The sequence below is a fragment of the Amphiura filiformis genome, chromosome 13, assembly GCF_039555335.1.
Source record: "Amphiura filiformis chromosome 13, Afil_fr2py, whole genome shotgun sequence".
In the NCBI taxonomy this organism is placed as follows: Eukaryota; Metazoa; Echinodermata; class Ophiuroidea; order Amphilepidida; family Amphiuridae; genus Amphiura; species Amphiura filiformis.
Genome location: NC_092640.1, coordinates 11,592,104 through 11,614,468, shown reverse-complemented (window position 1 = coordinate 11,614,468; position 22,365 = coordinate 11,592,104). Strand labels below are relative to the sequence as shown.

At 37.1% G+C, this 22,365-nt stretch overlaps 1 protein-coding gene across 1 annotated transcript; it reads right to left on the bottom strand.

Annotated features, from left to right (window-relative positions):
- Positions 1 to 602: 602 nt before the first annotated feature.
- LOC140167413 (toll-like receptor 2 type-2) lies at positions 603 to 1,400 on the bottom strand. Its single transcript, XM_072190719.1, has one exon. It carries the CDS (start codon positions 1,398 to 1,400, stop codon positions 603 to 605), a length of 798 nt encoding a protein of 265 aa, XP_072046820.1.
- Positions 1,401 to 22,365: the final 20,965 nt, after the last annotated feature.

Genomic DNA, 22,365 nt, shown 5'->3' with positions numbered 1-22,365 from the left:
CATGAAGAGAGCAATCAAAATATCAATAGCATTGATATAGTTAACTTCAGGCCTGTACGCATGATTTTTTTTGGGAAATGCGGATTGTGAAAGAGTGGACCATTTTCAAGGAGGGGGCAATTTTGTGAAAAGTGGACCTTCTTCCTAAAATTTGGACCTTTTTTGACCAAAAAAGCATGAAAAACCTGATTTTTTTTCCTTGCTACACTCACAAATTGGGATTTGTTGGGACCTTTTTTATACTTTTGCAAAATATACAAACCTTTAATTTTGTTGAATTTTGGCATGTTCTGGTTCAGAAAATTGCTGAACCGGCCTTTAAATTAGATATGAATAAATCCAATGTGGTCATAATGGAAATGCTTTTTTATGAATTTTTCAGGCAAAAAAAAATTGTCTCTGGTCACCCATGCTTATTCATAAAATCATGCAGAAAAACTGGGTTTTTTTTCTTGTTTTTTAGTTTGTTTGTTTTCCCTGATTTTTTTAAAAGAAATATCCAGCAAACTCATAAAAAAATCTGAAAATAATTGAAAAGTCATTCAGGGAAAAAACACAGACTGAATTGTATTTACAACCTCCTGTGACACCAGATTCTAACCTTATCGATCCTCGTCAAATCTACGATCGACTCGTACAGGTTTACGTAGTTTCATCTTCAACTGATTCCAGAACAACCGTTGTCCATCTGGATCTTCAGGCCACTTCAACACTTCCTTGTAACATAATAACTGACGAAGCAACAATGTCTTTTTATGATCAGGAATTTCCCCAATCTGTACAAGAATGAGTACATCAACATTGTCTGTTACCATTCGCATTTGTGCGAAATGTAGCTGATAATGACACCATCCGTCATCCATGAAATTCTCTGATAATACGGCAATAGTTTTGCGACTTTGCTTAATACCATGACATATGGCATTGAGAATATAATGGCCTGCTGGAATGTCACCTCTTTCTTTAAGACAAAGCCGGAACCGTTCTGGTCCATCTTCAATGTTTGCAATGAGTTGATCATTTATCCATGCTTCATTATCTTTGTGGTAGGCAACATAAGCATGATATCGACGTCGCATGATTGGTGCTTCATATGGGGCATCAACATCCTCCTCATCATCGCTATTGATATCAGCATCATCATCATTATCTATATATTGCTGATATCTTCTCTGACAACACAAAGTCCAGCATTTGTAATGTAGGCGCCAACGATATTTATAAATTACAGAAACTATTACACCAATTACAATTAAACCTGACACACTTGGGGCAATGTATTTTTCAAGATGCAAACTACAGTCTAAACTAAATTCAGTAATACCAAGATTCTCTCTGATTGCAGGAGACTTACACAAGTATGCAGGCTGTGGATCTATGTATGTTCTTGTATCTGTCATTATCCAATGTTGCAGGGGTTGTATATCACAGTTGCAAGAAAATGAGATGTCTCCAAATTAACATACTTCAAGTTGTATGGGGTTTCCATTAGAAAGGCAGGTAGTGTAGTTAATGCATTGCCAGATACAATGAGTGTTTGCAGACCATAGAACCCTTTCAGAAAATTCAAATTGGCAAGTTTGTTTCCAGCCAAGTTAAGGTACGTGAGGTTCATCATGTGATGAAATTGATTCTCTGGCAAGCTTTCTATTGCATTATGACTGAGATCCATGGATTTGAGGTTTACCAGTGAAGAAAAGTCGTTTCCATTAATATCTTCAATATTATTGTTACTCAAATTTACATGCTGTAGACTGTGACTCTCAAGAAAAAATTGATCAAATGATGACAACTTGCAGTTTGTTAATGTCAGCCTTTCTAGGTGAGAAAAGTTCACAATTGCTACCTCAAAATCAAATATCACTCCATCCGAGTCAGATAGGACAAGTGACTTGAGATGTGAGCAGTTACCCCATACAAATGAAAAATGAACATTGAATTGAAGTTTACTGAAGGTAATGGTCTCAAGTGCAGGATATGAACTACACAATGGATGACCTTCTGTTGTTATTTCAGTGATTGTTTCAGCTTCAGAAATACTGATGGATCTGAAGGGCACAATGGTGGTATAAATGTCAAACACAATCAAAGGAATTTTGTAGATATTGTTTATATCATTCATATACAAATGAGTTAGATTGCCAAATGATCCAAGGTATATATAATAAATGGGATTAGCCGAGATATCCAGGGATTTCAATGTGAAACCCGGATAGTCTGTGTCAAGGCCAATTGTCATTATCTTATTATTTCTCAAATCCAAGTGTTCTAGTGAGTCTGCAAGTACTACCAGGGCTTCATAAGGAAATTCAGTTAGACCCACAGAATTAAGTTCCAATGTCTTGAGGTGTGATAAGCCTTGAAAGGCATATTTGGATAGCATGAACATAATAGGAGTAGATAGTGCTATCGTCAAATGTTGTAGGTATGGAAACATATTAAATGCATTGTCTGTAATTATGATTTCATGATAAAGAGAGAAACTACATGTAATTGTCAATAATGACACGGATGATTTCAGTGACTCCACTGCTTGAAACTCAGCATTAGTAGGTAGTTGTAGCCGCAGATCAGATAGTAAAGCTGACAATTTTGTGATTAGTTGTGACCATTTGGTTTCATTCCAATATTCAGTATAATCATGTGGACTATACCAATTAAATGATGCACTATACACATTGAGACTAGTCACATTCCGAATAGAACAAGTTATATAGTCAAATTCATTGAATTCCATCTGAAGTGTTGATAGCATTTGGAGACCTTCTATTGCTTTACATGGAGTAGAGGTGAAACTGTTACGAGACAAATCTAAAAAGTATAGATGAGTAAGATTCACAAACAATGTCTCTGGTAAACTTGATATGTTATTGTGGGATAGATATAAATATTCCAGACTGATGAGATCTACAAACAATGTCTCTGGTAATCTTGATATGTCATTGTAGGCTAGATACAATCGAGTTAAAGTAGTCAAACCATGGAAAATAGAACCAGGCAATGATCGTATTTTATTACCTAACAAGGTAAGTACTTGCAAGTTGTGTAATCCTTTAAATGCTGATGATGGTAAACTTGTCAAACCACTAAAAGTAAGATCTAACTTCTTCAATGGTGCAGTTGAGTGAAATGGACTTCCATGCAAGTTAATATGGTTTTGATTGCTTAGATCTAGAATTTCCAGTTTATTCAATCCAATAAATGTATCATATCTGATATTAGATATATTGTTGTGGCTCAAATTTAACCTCTGCAGTGAAGTAAGAAGGATGAACCTGTCCTCATTGACAGTTTCAAGTTGATTATGACTCAAATCCAAACTCTCAACATCACAATCTTTTATAGGTGGAATACTTGTAAGTTTCCTATTGCTACAGTCCAACTCAGTGGTGTTGTACACCTTACATGGCAAACCCTTTGGGTAGATGGAGTTACTGGATGATCTCAGAGTGAAGGCAAGAGCCACTAGCATCCAGATGAGAGAGGACTTCATGATGAAAGCGTCATCAAATATAAAGTCAATCAGTAGGATAAATCTTCATGAAAACAGAATGTTTAAAGATGCTACCGTTTTCTTCACTATTTAACTTAAGTGGAGTAATACCTGTAACTTTCCTATCACTACAGTCTGACTCAGTGCTGGTGTATACTTTACACAGTAAGCTCTTTTGGTAGATATAGATGGAGTCAATGGATGATGTTGCCATGGTGAAATTAAGAACCACAAGTATCCAAACCAGAGAGGATATCATGATGAATCGTTTACTGTCAACTAATACACAGTTAAAGCAAAAGCAGTCAGGCAAAACTTCAAAAACACTAGATGTTTTGTGTAACGCTCTTCCCTTTATGGCTGGCTGCTGTAGCAGCAAATTATAACTAGTCTTTCTTCGTAGCTTCTTTCAAATGAAATGACCAATAGATATGTGATGTTGGTGACTTAACCGAGAAATTAATAAATACTCAGCCAATAGAAAGTGTTCAAATTCAAATAAATCGACCAGTATAATAAGTACCTGATGGAGGCGTACCCAACAAACAAACGGAAGCACATTCAAAGTGTTCAAATTACATAGATGAAACAGTTTATCACATTGACTGGAGAATATTTCTGGGGAGTCACCTGATATCACATTTGATAGTTTCATATTCAGTTCCTCATTGTTATGTAAGGAATGGATCCCTGATCAAAATCCGCTCTACAGAATGTTGCAGATTGATGTCAGTTTCACTTCTTTTCTTGAATAAAAATTGCAACTTTTTTCTACTGATAGAACAATTGATGTTGAAGTAAATGTTAAGATACAAACATTATGCTTCTTGTAGCGTTACCCTGGAAAAAAATAATATAATTAAACAAAACTGATATAGAAAGTCATTTTTGAATGAACTTGTTTTGATTGAATGGGGAAGGTGAGGTGCAACAGTCATGCATATTATGAATTTTAGTGAGTGCAGGCACAGGGATGGAGGGGGGTAAGAGAGAACCTATTGGCATATCAAAATGACAAGTGATTTTGGGCACTTTGGATGGATTGTTTTAAATATATTTTCAAATTAAAAAACATGAAAACTGGGGTTGCATGAACATTATAGACTATTGTTGCAACAGACTATCACATGCGCTTAAGGGTACTACCTCTTTTGTCCATTTGTGCCCTAAAATTTGATGGGTTTTCCATATTAAGCATAAAATTTGGCCTAGAATCATCAGAAATACAAAAGTTATATTACATCTGAAAGGGAAAGATCATTTTATATATTATTATTTTTCCATTGCTATTTTATGGCCTTAATCAAATTCTGACCGGGATGGTATGAATTGGGTCATTGGTTTTGGCTGATTGATTTTTGTTAAAATGCGAAATGAGTAAAGAAAAGAGAACTTCAAGATGTAACCATGTGTATCACAGCTATAGATGAAAACTTACTATAACATTTATTCTGAATACATTCTACATTATTTTGCATATTTTGCATTTACATTGTAAGCACAATATTTATACAAATAACATTTTCCTCATGGCATAATAACAATCATATCAACATTTAAAGGCCTATTCAGCAATTATCTATCAAAATATTTGTATAACTGCATCACCAAACAATTAACAATTATATACCTAGTCAATTTGATCGGATCGCCATTAGGTTTCACTGCCTGAACAGAATTGATCAGGTCTCGCCTCTTTTTTCAACCAAATCAACAGTAATAATTTTTTGTAGTGAGGGTACAACATTTTACCACAAATTGCCTCACTTCCTGGGAACTAAATACCACACAAGGTCATTTTTATGTAACTCATTGACTCATTTGACAGCCTGGTGATCTGTTCAACTCATCAACAGATTCCAACCTCAGGAGGAAACTAAATTTTTGTTTGATCATTCTCTTCAGGTAGTGAAACCTAATGCAATATATCATGTCTGTTGCCTATGACATGTAAATAACACACTCTGATAATAATATATTTTCCTAATGTCATAATTGTGTATTGGATATAAAAAACTGGATGACTGCAAACAAACTGTCGTTAAATGATAGTAAAACAGAATTCTTTATAGCTGCATCACCATATTATTATAACAAACATTTGCCACCTAATATAACTTTATCTATTGGAAATGAACGCATCGAATCTGCAAAGACCATTAGGAATCTAGGTGCTTTTTTCGATACTCACATGACTATGTCTTCTCATATTACAAATGTTAGTAAATCTGTTATTTTTCATCTTCGAAACATCGCTAGAATTAGGAAATATATAGACCAATCTACATGTCATCATGCCACACGTTCATTGATACTTTCTCGTCTTGACTGTTGTAATGGCCTTCTCTCCTCATCACCATCTAATCATATTATTCGTCTACAACGTCTTCAAAACTGGGCAGCACGCCTTGTATTTGAAGTCGACCGAAAACACTCAGCGGGTCCACTTTTGAAATCACTTCATTGGCTACCAATACGCCAAAGGATCATTTTCAAATTACTTTTGCTTGTATATAAATGTCTTCACAACCAAGGACCAACATATTTGTCAAATTGCTTATCATTGTATGTTCCAAAGAGACAACTCCGATCTTGCGATGATTATCTTCATCTGGACTATCCCATGACTAGCGTCTTAGCTGGTGATAGAACTTTTACAGTTTTTGCATCAAAAGAGTGGAATAAGCTACCTGTCTATATTAGACAATCTTCATCAACAAATGCATTCAAAAAAGCGCTTAAAACTTATTTGTTCCCATAACATGTTCTTATTGATATTGTAATTTGTATTATTTTTAAGATGCACCTTCAAAATGTAGTTTTAAGTTGTAGTATTAAGGTATTTTGTAAGCGCTCTGAGCCTTATGGAAATGGCGCAAATGCTCTTTGTATTGTATTGTATTGTATTGTATTGTATAGCAATATGATATCAACATTTAAAGGCTTATTCATCAATTTTCTGTTCAAAATATTTGCCTAACTAAACCACCAAATAATCAACAATTATATATAGGCTGTTTGATTGCAATATTATGTCTATTTCATAAAACATGGAAATAACCCACTCTGAAAGTGTAAATCCTATCCTCTGTGCGTACTGCTAGCACCACACCGACACCATACCATGCCAAATTTGACTGCCTTTGGTGCCTGCTTGCATGTGATAAGAAAAATCAGAAATAATAAAAAGATGAAAGTAATTTTATTCTCTCTTCTTTTTGATGTCCGATTTTGTCTTTATCAGATTGCTTTCATGGTATTTGCCATTTCAGCTTCAGAAGCAGACTATGCTTATTCCAAAAATGCAAAAATCAGAATTTTGATGAGTTTGAGGGTGTTCTGGTTCAGCAAATTACTGAATTGGCCTTTAAGGAAATATTAGATATGAATTAATCCAATGTGGTCATAAATGAAATGTTTTTAATTAATTCTTTAGGCAAAAAGAAAAAAGTTTGTCTCTGGACACCTGTGCGCATTCATAAAATCATGCAGCAAAACTGTGCTTCTTCCTCGTTTTGTTGTTGTTTTGTTTTTTTAAAGAACTTGTCCAGCAAAATCAACAAAAAGTCTGAAAGTAATTGAAAAATCATTGCGGGGAAAAATGCATACTACATTGTATTTTTGACCTTGTGTGAGACCAGAGACAAACCTTCATTTCTTTTTTGCCTTATCGATCCTCATCAAATCTATGATCAACTCGCACAGGTTTACGTAGTTTCATCTTCAACTGATTCCAGAACAATTCTTGTCCAACCACATCTTCAGGCCACTTCAACACTTCCTTGTAACATAATAACTGACGAAGCAACAATGTCTTTTTATGATCAGGAATTTCTCCAATCTGTACAAGAATGAGTACATCAACATTGTCTGTTACCATTCGCATTCGTGCAAAATGTAGCTGATAATGACACCATCCATCATCCATGAAATTTTCAGATAAAACTGCAATAGTTTTGCGACTTTGCTGAATGCCATGACATATGGCATTGAGAATATAATGCCCTGCTGGAATGTCACCTCTTTCTTTAAGACAAAGCCGGAACCGTTCTGGTCCATCTTCAATGTTTGCAATGAGTTGATCATTTATCCATGCTTCATTATCTTTGTGGTAGGCAACATAAGCATGATATCGACGTCGCATAATTGGTGCTTCATATGGGGCATCAACATCATCCTCATCATCGCTATTGATATCAGCATCATCATCATTATCTATATATTGCTGATATCTTCTCAGACAACACAAAGTCCAGCATTTGTAATGTAAGCGCCAACGATATTTATAAATTACGGAAACTATTACACCAATAACAAATAAACCTGACAAGCTTGGGGCAATGTATTTTTCAAGATGCAGGCTGCAGTCTAAACTAAATTCAGTAATACCAAGATTCTCTCTGATTGCAGGAGACTTACACAGGTATGGAGGCTGTGGATCTATATATGTTTTTGTATCTGTCATTATCCAACGTTGCAGGGGTTGTATATCACAGTTGCAAGAAAATGAGTTGTCTCCAAATTCAACATGCAGCAAGTTGTATGGGTTTTTCATCAGAAAGGCAGGTAGCGTAGTTAATGCATTGCCAGATACAATGAGTGTTTGTAGGCCATAGAGCTCTTTCAAAGAATTCAAATCAGCAAGTCTGTTTCCACCCAAGTTCAGGTAAGTGAGATTTGTCATGTGATGAAATTGATTCTCAGGTAAGCTTTCTATTGCATTATGACTGAGATCCATGGATTTGAGGTTTACCAGTAGAAAAAAGTCATTTCCACTGATATCTACAATATTATTGCTACTCAAATCTATTTTTTGTAGACTATTAATGTCAAGAAGAAATTTGTCAATTGATGACAATTTGCAGTTTGTTAATGTCAGCTTTTTTAAATTGACAATTGCTACCTCAGATTTAAATATGTTTCCTAATTCTGAGTCAGATATGACAAGCGACATGAGATGTGCACAGTTACCCCATACAAATGAATCAACATTGAATATAAGTTTACTGAAGGTAATGTTCTCAAGTGCAGGATATGAACTACATAAAGGAATACCATCTGTCTTTATTTCAGTGATTGTTTCAGCTGCTGAAATACTGATGGATCTGATGGTCACAATGGTGGTAGTAATGTCAAAGAAAATCCAGAAACTTACACCAATGGATTTTATATCATTGAAATACACATGAGTCAGATTGCCAAATGATCTAAGGTCTATATCATGAATGGGATTAGCTGAGATATCCAAGATATCCAGGGATTTCAATCTGAAATCTGCATAGTGCCTATCAAAGCCAATGGTTGGTATGTTATTATAGCTCAAATCCAAGAGTTCTAGGGAGTCTGCAAGCACTACCAGGGCTTCATAAGGAAATTCAGTTAGACCAGTATAACTAAGGTCCAAAGACTTGAGGTGTGATAAGCCTTGAAAGGCATATTTGGGTAGTATAATAGGAGTAGAAATAAGTAAAGCCTTTATCTTCAAATGTTGTAGGTATGGAAACATATTAAATGCATAATCTTTAATTATCATTTGATGATAATAAGGAGATGGGCGACATATAATTGTCAAAGATGATACAGATGATTTCAATGACTCAGCCATCACTGCTTGAAATTCAGCATCAGGAGCTGCACCTAGCGTCAGAGTTGATAGTGAAGCTGGTAACTTTGTGATTAGTTCTGACCATTTGGTTTCATCCCAATATTGAATACTATCTGGACTACTAGTATGTACTTTATCATATGATGCACTATACCATTTGAGACTAGTCACATTCCGAATAGAACAAGTTATATAGTTAAAGTGATTGAAAGCCATAAGTAATGCTGATACCGTTTGGAGACCTTCTATTGCTTTACATGGAGTATAGAGTAAACTGTTGTGAAACAAATCTAAATAGTTTAGATGAGTAAGCCTCATAAATAATGTCTCTGGTAAACTTGATATGTAATTTTTGGATATATCTAAATATTTCAGACTTATAAGGTCTACAAATAATGTCTCTGGTAATCTTGATATGTCATTGATGGATAGATCCAAGTAAGTCAGATTAGTCAAACCGTGGAAAATAGAATCAGGCAATGACCGTATTTCATTAGAGGATATGGTAAGTTCTTGCAACTCATGCAATCCACTAAATGCTGATGACGGTAGACTGGTCAAACCACTTGAAGTCAAATCTAACTTCTTCAATGATACAGTTGAGTGAAATGGAATTCCATGCAATGTAAGATGGTTTTGATTGCTTAGATCTACAGTTTCCAGTTTATTCAATCCAGTAAATGTATCATTGCTGATATTGGATATATTGTTGTGGCTCAAATCTAAACTCTGAAGTGAAGTGAGATGAATGAAACTCTTCCCATAGACAGTTTCAAGTTGATTATGACTCAAATCTAAACTCTGAAGTGAGGTGAGCGAGATGAAACTGTCCTCATTGACAGTTTGTAGTTGATTATAACTCAAGTCTAAACTCTTGACATTGCAATCATCCAGAGATGGAATACGTGTGAGCTTCCTATTGCTACAGTCTAACTCAGTGCTGTTGTATACCTTACATGGCAAACCCTTTGGGTAGATGAAGTCAATGGATGATGTTGCCACAGTGACAGCAAAAACCACAAACATCCATATCACAGAGGACTTCATGATGAACACTTCCTGCCAGCAAATACAATTAAGTCAAAGCAAAAACAGTTGATCAAAACTTCATGAACACTGGATATTTTATGATAATGTTTGGCAGGCTATGGTAGCAAATCATAACTAGTCTCTCGTCATAGTTTTTTTCAAATAAGACAACAAGCAGTTATACGTGATTTTGAAGACTTAACCAAGAAAGTAATAAATGCACAGCACGTGTTCAAATTCAAACAAATCAACCTGTATCGTAGGTACTTGATGGCGACTAATACCCAACAAACGGAAATACTGCAAATTTAAAGTATTCGGGTGTAGGTTAATAGGTTTCTGTTCCTGTTTTGTTGGGTCATTAAAAAGCTATCTAATAAAATTGGGCTATTCCAGTTAAACTCTGTACACCCCCTATGGAAGACATGACCTTAATCATTCCGGCCATTCAGGTAACCCCATTTGAAATTCACACTCCTTTAGGTTTAGGTTATGTTTTCCATAGGGGGTGTATGGGTTTTAACTGGAATAGCCCATAGTGATTTCCATTTCTAAGAGATACTAAATAGTATGATGTGTGGTGAGATTGTTTTGCAAGAAATTTGTTCTATGTTCTACAGTTAACTGTCTGTCAATTATCCTGATACAGTGGACTGTGTGATCATAGTTATACCAGAGAAGTGAGGTTCCCCCTGACTAGATACTAGTAGGGTACATGTGTGAAGACATTGTTTTGCAATTCATTTCATGTACTACAGTTAACTGTCTGTCAAGTATCTCGTTATAGTGGGCTGTGTGATCTTGTGATTTCTAATTCTATTCTCTGTACCCATTAGGCCTTCAAAATTATCTGTCAAGTGTTCTTGTTTTATATATCTGATCATATTTCAGTTCCTCTTTCTAACAATGTGTTTGCTTTGAGCTTTTTTTTACTTAAAACTTCCCCTTTCTGTCATTAATGTATCTTGATAGAAAGTTATTATTCTCAGAGTGAGAGAGAATTTGTTCGCTTGCATTTGTAAAAGTGATAAGAATCATTAATAAGGGTTTCAATTTTATCATATTTCAGAATCAGTTCCTCTTCCTATAATATGTTGTCCTTGAGTTTTTATCGTAACTGTAAGCTTAGGCCCTACTTACCTACTTTACACTTCCACTTTGTTTCCCTTCCAATTTAAATGTCTTGATGAAAGCCACAGAAAATTGTTGTTCTCAGCATCAGTTTTCTTTTTGATTTTACTGAACTGATCAGAATCCAAGAAATATTTAAATTAATTATGTTTTGTATTATTATGAGTTTTTATGGTTAACATTAGGATTAGGTAATAGTAATATTTCACCCGCTAAGATTTACAATTGTTTTTCCTCTACATCAAGATCCATGCAGCTTGTAGCATTCAGGGAGGTAAATAACCGGAAACTGGGGGCCCACCCATAAATTATTTTGCCCATCCAGTAAATTCAACTTGCTCATTGCCGCCCCAAAATGCCCACCCAGTAAATTATTTTGCCCACAAAAATTTGGGCACCATATAATTATTATCATAAAACTACCATAGTGCATCTCTTGAAATCAACTTACATTTTGAAACTATGACAAAAGAACTTTTGGCAGCACGTGTCTGGATGAACACAGGAGGGAGGGGGAGAAAGCAAGTCAACAAAAATACACAAGATCAAAGAGAAAAGAATCCGAGATCCTTTTAAGAACTCAGCCATTATTGATCACATAGCCAGGGCTAATCATATTGTCAATTGGGGGTAGTCTAAAATCTTAGAGAGAGAAAGTGATAGAAAAGCAAGATGGATTAAAGAATCAATTTAGATCAGGAAGAGGGGCGAGGAGTAATGAACAGAGACGAGGGGATCTACAATAAATACATACAAATAACTAATAATTAAGTAACTAAATAAATAATTAAATAAATAAATAAATAAATGATAAATAAATGGGGCATTTTTATTATTAATTTTTATTATTATTTTTCTTTATTAACTTGTGGTTGTTTTATACATATGCATGTCTGTCATGCATGTTTCATTAACTATACATAAAAATCTAAAACAGGATGAATACAAGATTTGTTAATCACCTTGTTAAATAAGTCACATCGAATTGAAAGAATGGCTATAAAATTGCCCATATCTCAACCCGTTTCTAAGCTTTCTGGTGATTTTGCACCATGGTATCTAAATAATAGATATTTCAAAATTGGCTAGTCATAATTCCCAAATTCGAGTATGCACATGTACCGAAGGTATTCACAATATAATAAGTTAAATTTTGTCTAAATAATGAAACAATCAATGAAAGCCAGATAGTTTAAGAAAATTTTAAGTAGCCTGCAACTTCAGTCAAAAATGTAGGTTTTCTACAACTTGTAATTTCGTAGGTAAAGATATCAAAATTGAATAGCAAGAATGTAATAGGATGTTTTACAGATGACTACACTTTAGTAGAGAAATCAGGAGGGAAATCGATGAAATGATCCACTAGTACTGGTCAAAAAACAGTGAGAGCCAAAATCAATGAGCCATGAATCAATGACCCAATTCATACACTCCCAGTCAGAATCTGATTAAGGTTACTATATTAGGCCCACCACTAATTGTAACAGAAACCAATTAATCACCATTCATTTCAGAAAAGTGTATTAAAGAACATATTAAAAGTCCCCAAAAGTCTAAGTAGTGGAACAGTGCTTAATTTGCACAAATCCAAAATGGCCGCTTATGCAGGGTGAAATTTCAAATTTGGTCAATTGCTGTTAAACTTATACCTCATATTTCGTCATAAGGATTCAGAAAAAGTATAGTTTGACCTATCTTCGATATACATTCTTGAATTATGGGGGGAAAGGTCAAATGTCAAAATGTGGATTCCACTGGGGACAAAAATTGAAAAATGCTCTGATTTTGATCAAAATGGTTTCATATTGCTCCACTTGCAGAAACAGGTTGTTTGTTACTTTGGTGACCTTGACCTATTTTGTGATGTTACCTATGTAACAAAACATCCAAAACAATGCAACTTTTCTCATTTTGATTTAGTTTTGCCAAAGGAATAATTTGAGACCGGTTGGATTAAAATTGGAGCATATTTCCATTGTAAACGACTGTGGAACTCAAAATTTGACCTTGGACCAAGAACTGGATGTCGGAGATTGGTCAAACTATACTTTTTCTGAATCCTTACGATGAGAGCAAGACATTGGTATGGTTTTAAACAAGATTTTACCAACTTTGAAATTTCACCCCTGCATAAGTGGCCATTTTGGATTTATGCAAATTAGGCACTGTTCCACTACTTGGACTTTTGGGGACTTTTTATATTTTCTTTGATATACTTTTCTGAAATGAATGGTGATTAAATGGTTTCTGTTACAATTAGTGGTGGATTAATGCCCTGATTTTCCTTAATTTGATTGGCCTGTATGGGTTTTTCATGGTTGATTCCAGAGGGGCGTAAGTTAATAACAGCCATGCAGAGAATGAACTCAAGTGTACAGGGGCGTATTTATAATAGAATATCTATCCGCATGCACAAGACATGAAACTTGGCGTAGCTCGTGAGTGAGTCATCCTGGGGTCATGAGGGGGAGGATGTTATGAGAAGGGCGCAGCAACAGGCCTGATGCCAGGAGGGACAAGCCATTTATTATTTTTTTCGGTAACTTTCTTATGGGATTTTCTAAATTTTAAAATCGATTTGGGCACTTCCTCTGTCTCCCATAATGTTACACCACCATCTGGAAAAATTGTGTTGATTTTAAATTAGCCTTGATGTCTTTGATGAAATAAATCAACTACAACAACAATAACAACAATGGAGAAGTTGGTTATGTGGAAACATCTCAACTGATCTCCAAACAGCAGTTTGGTTTCAGAGCTGGCCACTCAACATCGGATACCCTCACTTATGTATCCTAGCATCTCACCAACACCATTAACAACAGAGAATAAACTCATATTGTCTGCCTGGACCCTAGCAAAGCATTCAACCGAGTTTGGCACCCTGGACTCCTGGAGAATTTCTCTGCTCTTGGCTTCTCTGGAAAGCTGTTAGCATGCTTAGCTGACTACCACTCCATGAAGGTTATACTAAATGGCAAATCATTCAGTCTGAAGTGGATCAATGCTGGTGTGTCCCCCGAGGATCCATCCTTGGTCCCCTCCTGTTTATAATATTCATTGATGACATCTCTCAGAGGCAAACAAATACTTCCATCTTGTATCCTGACAATGTTACCCTGATGACCTTTCTAGTCTAGAGAAGACAGACAAGCTGCTGCTGCATCTCTCAACAATGGCAATATACATGTATATATACATTATAGGTATGGGTAAAAGTGTAATGGTCAGTCTCTTATCATATAGCACAACATGATAAATACTTTAAACTTTTAGGTGCAAAGGGGTGATCCAAGTAATAATTAGGCCTATTACCAATATCTTACACAAGATTTTCATAAGGATATATACATCATTTGTTTGACTCAAAATCGTTATTTTCATTAAATACAAACAACAGCAACAAATGTGTCGTGTCATGTCAAAAGGAGACACTTTTGGGCAGGTTATGAATTTTGAGGTTTTTACATATCTTAAATATAGAGATATTTTGCTCCACAACGCCGTTTTCCCCAATGAAATCGGACATTCCTAAGGGAAGATATTGAGCTCGGAAGTTATGGCATTATAAAATTAGAAATTGAGATATCGGCCTTTAAAAATATTATTGACAATGTTAAGAATAGGAATTAACTTGAAAAATGTCTCAAAAATACAAGATGTCAGTTACATTTTGATCTGAAACTACCGGACAATATTTTTAACATTACTAACATCACAAATTCGCAACAAACCTAAATTGTGAAAAAATCACCCACCGGCAGATTTTTCGCTATTTCTCCATTTACGATCCTGCCCAAAAGTGTCTCCTTTTGACATGACACGTCACAAATACACAACTTGAATGCAGAGATACTCAAGAGGCCAAAAGGCCTGAAACAAACAACCCCTATAGGCTTAAGCAGAGGGGTACCAAGAGGGGGGAGTTGCTCACCACCACCACCCCACCCGGCTTGAAATACCGGGACCAAATTGAACAAAATTTGTAATGTACATCTTCATTGGGCCCAGCTTTAGGCTACAATGGTCCTAATTTTGACCCATTTTGGCATTAAAATTGCACACATTTGTCCTGGTAAAGTCAATTAAGTAGTGGGTCAGTAGAATGATTTGAAAATTTTGCCCCACTAAGCTCAATGGACATTCGAAAGAAAGAGAGAAAGGAGATAGAAAGTAAAAGAAATTCAAGTACAGAAATTCAAGATGTAGGCATGGGTATCACAGTATAAGTAAAAACGAACTATACAATATTACCTGTGTAAATTCTCAATTATCAAAAATTACATAATATTTTGCATTTACATTACATTGTTAACACTGACAATAGTTATACAAATAATACATTTACCTCATTTGTTAAGTTCCAGCAATTTTGTGTACAAAATAGTTGTTCTAACTGCACCACCAAATGATCACCAATTATATACATAGCCTAAATTGATCGCAATATAGACCACTTGACATCACTGTTTATCAACAAAGGCGAGGGAATCGTCTATCGATATGCTCGAATGAGCCGCTTCACTGTTCAATGGCTTTCCTGTACTATATGAAATGTGGCGGGCGATTTAAAATGCACATGCCCTTAGCAGACTACGATGCGTACGCACACTGCAGGGCAACGAACAATGGAAATTGCCATAATGCGCGCGCATACTGCCGGGCAATGACGTCACATGCCAAGTGGTCTATATTATGTCTATTGCATAAAAACATATAAATAATTCGCTCTGAAAGTGTAATTCCTATCCTCTGTGATTATTGCTATATAGCGATGTACCATGTCAAATTTGACAGCCTTGCCGGGGGGAGGGGGGGTCACTCCCATTGTGGCCTGTACACCATCCGCAATAAACTAAACATGGATTTATTCCTTGGCTAAAACAATACCCTAAACAGGTAAACAGGTAAACACACACCTGTTTTCACACCCTAAACAGGGATTTTATTCCTTGCATCAAATTTCATACCCTAAATTTCATTTCCGCGTATTAGCAATTGCAATTTTGGTACCCTTTTTCCAATTTTTCATGTTTTGACACCCTAAACACGATACGCGCGGATGGTTTACAGGGCATAATGGGAGTGACCCCCCCCCCTGGGCCTTGCCTGATGATAAAAATAAAAAAAATCCAAAATAATAAATACAAAGTAATTTTCTTCTATCTTCATTTTCATGTCCTATTTTGTTTTATCATATTACTTTCAAATTTGCCATTTTCAGCTTCAGTAGTACATCTATATCTATGCTTGTTCTAAAAATGCAAAAACCAAATGTGGTCATACTTGACATGTTATTAATTAATTCTTTAGGCAAAAAAAAAGAGGTTTGTCTTTGGTCACCCTCATGCATTCATAAATGCATGAGGGTGACTACCGAATACGAATATGAACATCTGGCTAACAAATATCAGAGGCTTGAGAACTAACAAAGGACAACTGGAAGCGAGGATCCGGAATACTCCATCAGACTCTAAACCGGACATTATTCTCATTGATGAATCCAAGCTGGATTCTTCAGTGCCTGAAGATAGTCACTTCATCTCACTAAATGGCTACTCCTGTATGCGAAGATACAGATCTGATGACAGTGGTTGGGGTGGCTGCCTAATATACCATCGAAATGGTCTCCCTATAGTCAGGGAAACCCACCTAGAGCCCAAGAAGCATGAGCTGATGGTCTTTACTATCCTTACCAAGAGTGGCACCCTGCTTCTTTCACTTGTCTACTGTCCTCCAAAGAAGGCTATCGGACCCATAGACTGGTATGACAAACATCTGGATAGCCTCATCTCCAAGACCAAAGCTAACATCTGTGTTCTAGCTGGAGACTTTAACTGTCATCATCGCGAATGGCTGGCCAGTAGGTCTCCCACTGATGCAGAAGGGAAAGCAGCCTTCAACCTGTGCTGTGCTCACGACCTCACCCAAATTGTTGACAAGCCAACCCACAAACTTGGAGACCGCCTGGATCTCATAATCACGGATGCTCCAAACATGTTCTCTCCAATCACCATCAACCACGACATTGGCTCTTCAGACCATTACCTTGTCCAGACCATGTTGAAAGCTTCTCTACTCTCTGAAAATCCTCCTCCACGACGTGTCTGGCTCTACAAAAAGCTAACTGGGATGCCTTGAGAAATGAGCTGGCTGGTGCACCCTGGGACCGTCTTCTCACAAAAGATGACCCTGAAGGGGCTTGCAGTAATGTCACCAACACAATCACTGATGCCATGCACCGTTTCATACCACAGAAATCTGCACCCTCATTTGTCGACCATCCTGCGTGGTGGAATGAGTGCTGTGAAAAGGCTCTGAGAGAAAGAACAAAACATGGAGAAGATGGAAAGCCCTGCAGTCTCCTGATGCTCGCCTTGATTATAACAGAGCAAGGAATGAGTATACCACAATATCCAGGAAGGCATGCTCTCTTCACAAAGCTAGGGTCAGAGGAAAGATGACAGACGAGCTCCAAACTGGTTCGAAATCTTGGTGGTGGACAGCACGCCGGTTGATGGATAAGGGTGGAAAATCGGAAATCCCAGTCCTGAAATCTGACGGCCAGACTTTTATCACAGCCAAGGAAAAGGCAGAGTGCCTCCTTCTTCAGTGACAAATCAACCATCACTGAAACTGAAAACAGCAAGCAATTCCCTCACCTTCCTCCGAGGACGACCACCAAATGCTCCAGTGTGACTTTCTGGCCTAAGAAAGTAAGGAAACAGCTAACCAAACTGGATATCAACAAAGCGTCTGGGCCTGATGGGATTCCTGCTCTAGTTCTGAGAACTGCAGCTGCTGAACTGGCCACTCCTCTTGCACGGCTCTTCCAGCTCTTTTTAAACAGAGGACACATGACAGCCCAATGGAAAGTTGCCGATGTGGTCCCATGTTTCAAGAAAGGGGACAAACACTCTCCAAGCAACTACCGGCCCATCTCTCTCCTCCCTGTTCTCTCCAAGATCATGGAGAAGTTGGTCAACAAGGCTATGTGGAAACATCTCAACGATCAGAAGCTGATATCCAAACAGCAGTTTGGTTTCAGAGCTGGCCACTCAACATCAGATGCCCTCACTTATGTTTATGTTTCCCAACATCTCACCAACACCTTGAACAACAGAGAAGAGGCTCGTGTTGTCTGCCTGGACATCAGCAAAGCATTCGACCGAGTCTGGCACCCTGGACTTCTGGAGAAACTCTCTGCTCTTGGCTTCTCTGGAAAGCTGTTAGCATGGTTAGCTGACTACCTCTCGAACCGCTCCATGAAGGTAATTCTGAATGGCAAATCGTCCAGTCTGAAGTGGATCAATGCTGGTGTCCCACAAGGATCCATCCTTGGTCCTCTCCTGTTTATAATATTCATAGATGACATCTCTCAGAGGCTGACAAATACTTCCATCTTGTATGCTGACGATGTTACCCTGATGACCTTTATCGAGTCTAGAGAGGATAGACAAGCTGCTGCTGCATCTCTCAACAAAGACCTACTAGAGATTGAAACATGGGCCTCTACGTGGAATGTACTTTTCGGAGCAGCTAAATGCCAATCCATCACAGTTTCCAAATGCAGAGATTCTGCTGGCAATCATCCTAGCCTCCAATTCTTTGGTATAAAGCTCCCAGAGGCAGATAGTGTTGAACTGCTTGGTCTCACCCTCAGCAGAGATTTATCTTGGAATCCTGTTATAACCAAGATGGCAAAGACAGCAGCCCAGCGCACTGGTCTCCTCCGTCGTGCTGCACCCTACTTGGTGCCAGCTCAGAGAGCGATAATTTATAAGAGTATGGTGAGATCTAAGATGGAGTATGCTAGCACAGCATGGCATGGAGCAACTCCTACATCACTGTCAAAACTAGATGCAGTCCAGAGGCGTGCTGCTCGCATCATCGATCTCCCTGGAGAAGAACTTTCCTCTCTTCAAATTCAGCCTTTGGCTCACCGTAGAACAGTAGGTGCCACCACTATGTTCCACCGAATTTTCTACGGGAATGCCCCTGAATTACTATGCCAATTACTTCCGGACCAGCTCCAGACTGACCCTCGCCTTCGCCGTTCAGTTAGATCTCACGACCTTGCAGTTCAAATTCCAAGATCTAACCTTGTTAGTCATGAGCGGTCTTTCATTCCGTCTACAGCCCGCACATGGAATGCACTCCCACCTCACATTCCTGGAATTGCAAAACGGAACAGCTTCAAAAAGGAGGTTAATAGCTATCTAGGCGCCAACCCGTCAGCTTTATCGCAACAATAACAGCTGTTAATGCCTTGATATGTCTTGACATTAAAAAAAAAAAATAAATAAAGTCATGCACAAAAATATGTTTTCCTTGTTTTGTTTTGTTTCATTTTTTCAAAAGACAATATCCAGCAAAGTCATCAAAAAGTCCACAAATAATTGAGAAACCATTCAGGAAAAAAACACATACTGTACTAAATTTTTGACATCCTGCGAGACCAGAGACAAACAATTTTTTTGCCTTATCGCTCCTCATCAAATCTATGATCAACTCGTACAGGTTTACGTAGTTTCATCTTCAACTGATTCCAGAACAATTCTTGTCCAACCAGATCTTCAGGCCACTTCAACGCTCCCTTGTAACATAATAACTGACGAAGCAGCAATGTCTTTTACGATCAGGAATTTCCCCAATCTGAACAAGAATGAGTACATCAACATTGTCTGTTACCATTCGCATACGTGCAAAATGAAGCTGATAATGACACCATCCATCATCCATGAAATTTTCTGATAAAACTGCGATAGTTTTGCGACTTTGCTGAATGCCATGACATATGGCATTGAGAATATAATGCCCTGCTGGAATGTCACCTCTTTCTTTAAGACAAAGTCGGAACCGTTCTGGTCCATCTTCAATGTTTGCAATGAGTTGATCATTTATCCATGCTTCATTATCTTTGTGGTAGGCAACATAAGCATGATATCGACGTCGCATGATTGGTGCTTCGTATGGGGCATCAACATCCTCCTCATCATCACTATTGATATCAGCATCATCATCATTATCTATATTCTGATATCTTCTCTGATAACACAAAGTCCAGCATTTGTAATGTAGACGCCATCGATATCTATAAATTACAAAAACTCCCGGCAAAAACTATTATAACAGTAATAAGTAAACCTGACACACTTGGGGCAATGTATATTTCAAGATGCAGACTGCAGTCTAAACTAAATTCGGTGATACCAAAACTCACTCTGATTGCAGGAGACTTACACTGGTAAGGAGACTGTGGATCTATGTATGTTTTTGTATCTGTCAGTATCCAATGTTGCAGTGGTATTATATCACAGGTACAAGCAAATGGGATGTCTCCAAATTCAACATGCTTCAAGTGGTATGGGTTTTTCATCAGAAAAGCAGGTAGTGTAGTTAATGCATTACCAGACACAATGAGTGTTTGTAGACCATAGAGACTTTTCAAAGAATTCAAATTGGTAAGTTTGTTTCCAGCCAAATTAAGGTAAGTGAGATTTCGTCGTCCGTATTCCATAGTGGCGTATAGTGATTTTTGGTCATTTTTTTGAAAATTGGCACATATGTTTTTAATGATGTTCTCTTTCATTTTTTCTAAGTCTCATCAGTCATAATTAGCTAATTAATTAGTAATTAATTAATTAAATGTGGCGTATAGTTACAAAGTGACATTTTTGTATTCCATAGTGGCGTATCGACCATACGCCACTTTTTATACACATTTTATAATTATGAAATATCGGCAAAAATGAAAAACATCGTATGTCATAGTGGCGTACGCGTATCGGACCTATACGCCACTATGGAATACGAACGACGAAAAGTAACGCCATAGGGATTACACGGCGACCGAGGTGGCGTACGGTTAACGTAAGGTTAGGGTATTGCGTTTTGTTCGTTTTCCATAGTGACGTATAGTTTTATTATCAGTTTGCCAGCAATAGTATGTATTTATTTCTTTTGAAAAATATATAACAATAAAATCTATTTAGTTTACTACAGAAATTTCACATCATTTACAAAATATAATGAATGTCTGATTTACACAACTCGATTTTAAATTGGCATTTCTTCAAACCCGATTTTCTCGAAAAGTTGTTTATTCGCGGCGCCCCACTATACGCCACTATGGAATACGGACGACGATTTGTCATGTGATGAAATTGATTCTCTGGCAAGCTTTCTATCACATTATGACTAAGATCCATGTATTTAAGACTTACCAGTGAAGGGAAGTCATTTCCATTAATATCTGCAATGTTATTGTTACTAATATTTAAATGTTGTAGATTTTGACTCTCAAGAAGAAATTGGTCAATTGTTGACAACGCGCAGTTTGTTAATGTCAGCTTTTCTAGGTGCAGAAAGTCAACAATTGCTAGCTTAAAATCAAATATCACTCCATCTGAGTCGGATATGACAAGTGACCTGAGATGTGAGCAGTTACCCCATACAAATGAATGGGCAACATTGAATCTAAGTTTACTGAAGGTAATGTTCTGAAGTGCAGGATATGAACTACACAATGGATCACCATTTGTCCTTAATTCAGTGATCGTTTCAGCTGCTGAAATACTGATGGATCTGAAGGCGACAATGGTGGTAGTAATGTCCAACTGAATCGAACGACTTCTTACGCTGGTTGATTTTATGCCATTCAAATACACATGAGTCAGATTGCCAAATGATCCAAGGTCTATATCATAAATGGGATTATCTGAGATATCCAGGGATTTCAATCTGAAACTTGCATGGTGCCTGTTAAAGCAAATGGTCTGTATGTTATTACCGCTCAAATCCAAATATTCTAGGGAGTCTGCAAACACTCCCAGGGCTTCATAAGGAAATTCAGTTAGACCATTATTACCAAGCTTCAAAGTCTTGAGGTGTGATAAGCCTCGAAAGGCATATTTGGACAGTATAGTAGGACTATTAAGGATAATTTCTATATTCAAAATGTGTAGGTATGGAAACATGTGAAATGCATCATCTTCAATTATCATTTGATAATAACCATAAGATGGGACACTTGCAATCACCAATTGTGACACAGACGATTTCAATGACTCGCCCTTCACTGCTTGAAACTTGGCACCGCCTGGTA